Raw genomic sequence first — 5,635 nt, 5'->3', positions numbered from 1 at the left:
AAACCTCCGCTTCCCTCCCCACAGACAGATGTGGGTTCGTTCTTGCGTGCCAGCGCTGACCTCAGAGGAAAATAACCACTGAGAACTGGAGTAGCACACTGTACCCTCGGCTGTGCCAAAGACCAAGGCTTGTCCTGCTGCTGAACTCAGGAGGAAATACCTCTCGCTGTTCCACTAGCTTTCTTAATGCTGTCTGTGTGTGTGTGTGTGTGTGTGTGTGTGTGTGTGTCTGTCAGAGGTTGTTAAACTCAAAGCCTGGCTCCATTAAAAGGATATCTTAACTGATACTGAGTGTGAGTGCAGATCTCTCCTCACAATGTGCTGTGACCCATCAAGGCTTTAAGGTTTTCCTGTGATCCAACAAATCAAACAAATCCGTTGGTTCTAGCAATGACCACGACCACGCAGGAATCCTAGCAGTAGGTCCCAGTCCCACCTCACCATTTGCGTGAGAAACATCAAATTCACCATCCAGAGAGAAGCTCAGCACTATCAAATACCACTGGTAAACAAATCAACACACATTGGTGAGAATGTTACATTACATTACATTACATATGACAAACAATGACTGTACAATTCTGCAGTGCTTTATTGCATCATGAATATAAACAATAACAAAAATATGAACAATTGGAATCAATATAAAATGAATACAATTATCATATAAAATACCATTCAAAAGAATACCATTGCGCATTAACATACCTCAAGGTAAACATCAATCACAAGGGAGATTTTGGTATGAAATCCCTTCCTACCATTGCACTTCTCAGTCAGGAAGAGCCATCGGAGATAACCGTGATATAAAAGTACTCTCGGACAGCTACAGCCTGACTCCGGAGCAGCCCAGCAGCCAGGAGATACCGTCCAGCAGCCCAGACAGAGACTCTGCTACTGTGTCCTGAACCTGGGAAACGAGAGAGAGAGAGAGAGAGAGAGAGAGAGAGAGAGAGAGAGACACAGAGAGACAGACAGACAGACAGACAGACAGACAGACACACACACACACACACACACACACACACACACACACACACACACACACACACACACACACACACACACACACACACACACACACACACACACACAGACAGACAGACAGACAGACAGGTTAGCATGAACATGAGTACTCCAGCACAGTATAGGGATACAAGCCTTTACGTTTGCAATGAACTAGGCCTCACCATCCATGGGTTAGGCAGAAGGGGGAGGCTGAGTCTCTGGGCCATGTCCACACAAGGGGTCCTGCTCCTGGTTCCGGTAGCACCGGCTCTATGGGTCTCGGGTTCTTCTCTGGACACACAAGAGAGCACAAGGAGGGGTCTGGAGGACGAGCCCCAGGCAGGGTCCACCACGGCCCGGATCTGGGCTCCCTCCACCGCCCCCTCACCTGCAAACAGGAACAGACGCTTGGAGTCACACAGAGAGACACCCAGGCGGAGTTACACCAACCATTATCGAGTCCCAATGAAGCATGAACCAACAGCGAGCCAGTATAATGCTGCTGGCAAAACCAGTGGGTTGGACCGCATAGACGTGTTTTAACATGCGTTAAACATTCCTTTGTGTACACCTCCACCTTGTAATAAGCATATAGCCTGTCATCAAGGCCCTGGGGATAGGATCAGGTGATAGTTATGGTATGGCCTTGATCTCAGCCTCTGCCCTAAGGATGGGAAAAGGTCCTAGGTTAGGGTTAGGGTTAGGAGAAGGATGGGAGAAGGTCCTAGGTTAGGGTTAGGGTTAGGAGAAGGAAGGGAGAAGGTCCTAGGTTAGGGTTAGGGTTAGAAGGAAGGGAGAAGGTCCTAGGTTAGGGTTAGGAGAAGGATGGGACAAGGTTCTAGGTTAGGGTTAGGAGAAGGATGGGAGAAGGTCCTAGGTTAGGGTTGGAATGAAGCCTTGATCTCACCTCCCCCTGGTTCTGCGTTGGCCACGTAGATGAACCCGTCCACTGCCAGACACACTTCCTGGACCTGAGTGGCGAGACTGAATATCGGGTGCCCTGATGGGTCCATTCCTTCCTGGAGGAAGAGTTTATTGCTGGCGGTCTGCTGCTCTATGCGGGCTCTCTCCCTCTCTGCTCTGGACAGGGAACGACAAAAGGCTAGGTAAGAAACACTCACATAGAAATACATGGTAACACAGAAATGATTCAAATAGATATTCACAGAGGCATGTGAAAGACCTAAAATGATATGGATATAAGCACTACGCCTCATATCTGTCACGAAAATAGTGAATACATGAAAATAGTGACTCTCACTTGTTGGTTGAGTAGAGAGTGAGAATGTTGAATTTGTGCTGGTTTTTGTACATGTAGCTAATCCCAGATCCAATCCCTACAAAAACGAAACACACCAAGAAAAACATTGGTTTGGTTTACTTGATTCGTCCAAGAACATGCAACACAAGAGAGCCCCCTTGTGGTTGATCATTGCTATGGTGCTTGGGGGTTCACCATATCAGTTTGTGCTGGGTGTCTGTCTATCTTTCATTACTCCACCTGTTTGAAACTACACATGCACCAGTGTCTGCCACTCACAAGGTGGGAATGGACAGCAAGGTGCAGATGGTCTTTTGTTACTGAATAAACAATTTACCTCAGTGTGAGAACATATGTGGCCATTTCAGTTGTGCACTTATTGGGCCGGTCCGGACATAAATTAAGCCTAATCTTAGACTCTAGACTAAGCATCATCTCTAGAGATTCTCCATTGACAGTGTGACTTAGTCAAGGACTAGGCTTAATCTGTGTCTGAGAAACCGCCTCATTGTGTCTAATTCTACAAAAAAACTGACTACACACACACACACACACACACACACACACACACACACACACACACACACACACACACACACACACACACACACACACACACACACACACACACACACACACACACACACACACACCATTGATCTGTCGCTGGGGGATTCCCGCAACCCGGAGAAAGTCTGGTGCGTTCATGAGCCTGGTCACCAGGGAGACCTCCTGCTGTTCCATGCCGGGGCCAAACATGGCGAAGCGTGGCTCGGACGATGACACCAGCGACTGGAGGAAAGAGGTGACCACCCCGTAGGGCGGCTGTGGGGGCTGCCATCGCTGTCTGCAGGCTGGGCATCCCTTCAGGTAGCTGTGAAGAGCAGCAACTACTGTCTACTGTTTTTGTCCTCTGTGTAGGGTGTGTATACAAGGCGTATGGTGGAATACTTTATCTGTGACATATATTGTGTATTACTGTGGCCTGTATTGCACATTGCTTACACATTTCCTGAAAATGGGACAAAAACAATGGCGATATTGATGGATGGAATTTTGATGGAATTCGAATGTACCTACTCTGCCATGAAGTCCTGTCGTGGGTCCTCCGCCCCCCCTCCCTCCTCCTCCGCCCCTTCCTCTACCCTCTCCTCCTCCACAAACAGCGGGGCACTCAGGGCCTCCAACCTCGGCATGGTCACATGGTCTATGGAGGGCCAATGGGGCATGTCCCTGAGTAAGAGGTATCTCCACAGAAGCGGGTCTCTGACCACAGCCCTCCAGTAATGACTGGTGGCTCCTAGGCGACAGAGGTCGGCAGGAGAGAGGAGGGTCATGATCAGGAAATGCAGGTCAACCTGAGGAGAGGGGGAGAGAGAGAGACGGATAGAGAGGTATGGGGAAGGAGGAAGGGAAAAATACAAGAGAAGAGAGAGGATTTTATGATGTGAATGTGATATTGATGGGGATGATCAAAGTAAATAGATAGCCTATGTCTAACATTTTCTCTTAAGATATGGCCAACAACATTCCAATCAATTAGTACTTTCTCCATGATGTCACTACTGCATAACATCATCATATTTTGGAATATTCTCACAAAGTTGTGGTACGTTTATTCTAGGGTAATTGCTTTGACCTGGGGCGAACCTTTCGTGAGTTCATCAAGTGAGCAGATAAATGCATGTGGAACACATAATTTAGTTTCTCAACAGTCAACAGATCCTAAAAAGAAAAGTTGGCCTACAAGCTCTCACAAATCTCGTTTTATGGCATCAGAGTCTTACCGGTAAACTGTCCAGCCAGCCCGACGGTCCATCATCAGTCCTGCCTGCTGCTGCTGCTGCCTGGACGTCATTCGAGCTTTTTCTTCCACTGATAAAGTACTTGTCTCTGAAAAGTCTGAGGCTTCTTATGACCACAGACTCACTGCTCTGACTCTTCCCTGCCATACCGGCTGGAGGTTTTCTAATGACAAATAATACACGCGTGTGAGCTGTCCTCTACATCCATGTGTTGTTGGTACTTACTGCTTAATCAGGACTGTCAAAACGAATAGATAACAGTATAACTGTCTTTGGCAAAACTACTGACGTTGTTGTTGTTACATTTCAATTTCACTTCACTTCCTTCTTAGTGTCAAAGTGGTGCATTGTGGTTACTGTAGTTTTGCTATACTGTGTAGGCTCTGGGCACTTTTTCACATACAGGTATCTATCCTGATTTACTCCGTGAAGACATTAATTGTGTCAAACTGGTTGGTATAAGTTACATTATTTTATTGTCAATGGTCATCATGTGAGGATTTAAACTTCAATAAGACTTGACGACTGCTTTTTTAAACCAACATATATTTATTTTCAATGAGGACATTAAAAAAACAAAAATGAAATACTTTTTTTTTCTCCAAAAAGAACACCAACACAGAGATTCTCCATTTAAATGCATACTATCAAAATATCAAAGCTCCCATCTCTGGGACATTACTCCTTGTCAAAGTGTGGCAGAAAAATGTAACTTTCAATAAGTGGGGAAAAAAGAGGTGGCATATTACAAAGCTGATATTTCAAACAAAACTGTACATACTCGAAAATGGTCATGAATACTTCAGTCTCCAACAACACTCTGCGTATTCCCCTCCTTACCTTTTTAATAATATATATATATATATATTATATATATATATATATATATATACACACACAAACATATGTGTGTGTGTATATACACACATATGTATATACACATATGTGTGTGTGTATGTATGTATATATATATATATATATATGTGTGTGTATATATATATACACACACATATATGTGTATATACACACATATATATGTGTATATATACACACATATATATACACATATGTATGTGTGTGTATGTATATATATATATATATATATATATATATATATATATATATATATATAGAAATGCAATTAATTTAAAAAAAACATAAAAAAAACAAATAAAAAGAATAAATAAAAACAATTGCTGTGCGATGTCTCATTCCCAGCTGGATTATCATTAATCTTAAACAATCTTTTTTTTCCCCCCCAACAATTTGTTATTTTCTTAATAATAATGATCATCTTTTAATATTAATATTATTATTATTATTCTACCACATTCTCAGAGCAAAACACATGCCCGACCAACAGTCTAGAATCTGGAAGATAAGTGCTTTTCAGGGGGACGGGGAGAATAGGATTTCATGAACATTCCCCCCCACCCCTGCCCCCGTACAACACCCCCCCCACCCCCACCCCCTATCCCCCACCCTCCACCCCTCCATCCCTCAGCTGAAGGACGAGGTTGTTCCTCAACACTGACCTTAGATCAGTTATTTCCCCCCCCCC

The 5,635-nt window shown here is 44.2% G+C and overlaps 1 protein-coding gene across 1 annotated transcript; it reads right to left on the bottom strand.

Moving 5' to 3' along the window:
• Positions 1-574: 574 nt before the first annotated feature.
• Positions 575-4,367, bottom strand: fbxo4 (F-box protein 4). The gene is made up of 7 exons (XM_083672955.1): positions 4,057-4,367; positions 3,350-3,627; positions 2,923-3,143; positions 2,270-2,345; positions 1,916-2,088; positions 1,191-1,396; positions 575-910 (listed from the first exon to the last, which is right to left on the bottom strand). The coding sequence occupies exons 1-7, from the start codon at positions 4,219-4,221 to the stop codon at positions 827-829; spliced, it is 1,203 nt and encodes a 400-aa protein (XP_083529081.1). The 5' UTR covers positions 4,222-4,367; the 3' UTR covers positions 575-826.
• Positions 4,368-5,635: the final 1,268 nt, after the last annotated feature.

Source organism: Argentina silus, assembly GCF_951799395.1.
Source record: "Argentina silus genome assembly, chromosome: 7".
NCBI classification, from domain to species: Eukaryota; Metazoa; Chordata; class Actinopteri; order Argentiniformes; family Argentinidae; genus Argentina; species Argentina silus.
Note: the sequence above shows the minus strand (reverse complement) of the source record. Positions and strands in the feature narration are given on the sequence as shown.

Coding starts and splice junctions, on each gene's coding strand:
- fbxo4 (XM_083672955.1), bottom strand. CDS start 4,221: ATGGCAGGGAAGAGTCAGAGCAGTGAGTCTGTGGTCATAAGAAGCCTC. Junction 2,346..2,922: donor CCCCCAGCGACAGATCAATG/GTGTGTGTGTGT, acceptor TCGTTTTTGTAG/GGATTGGATCTGGGATTAGC. Junction 2,089..2,269: donor ACTCTCTACTCAACCAACAA/GTGAGAGTCACT, acceptor TTCCCTGTCCAG/AGCAGAGAGGGAGAGAGCCC.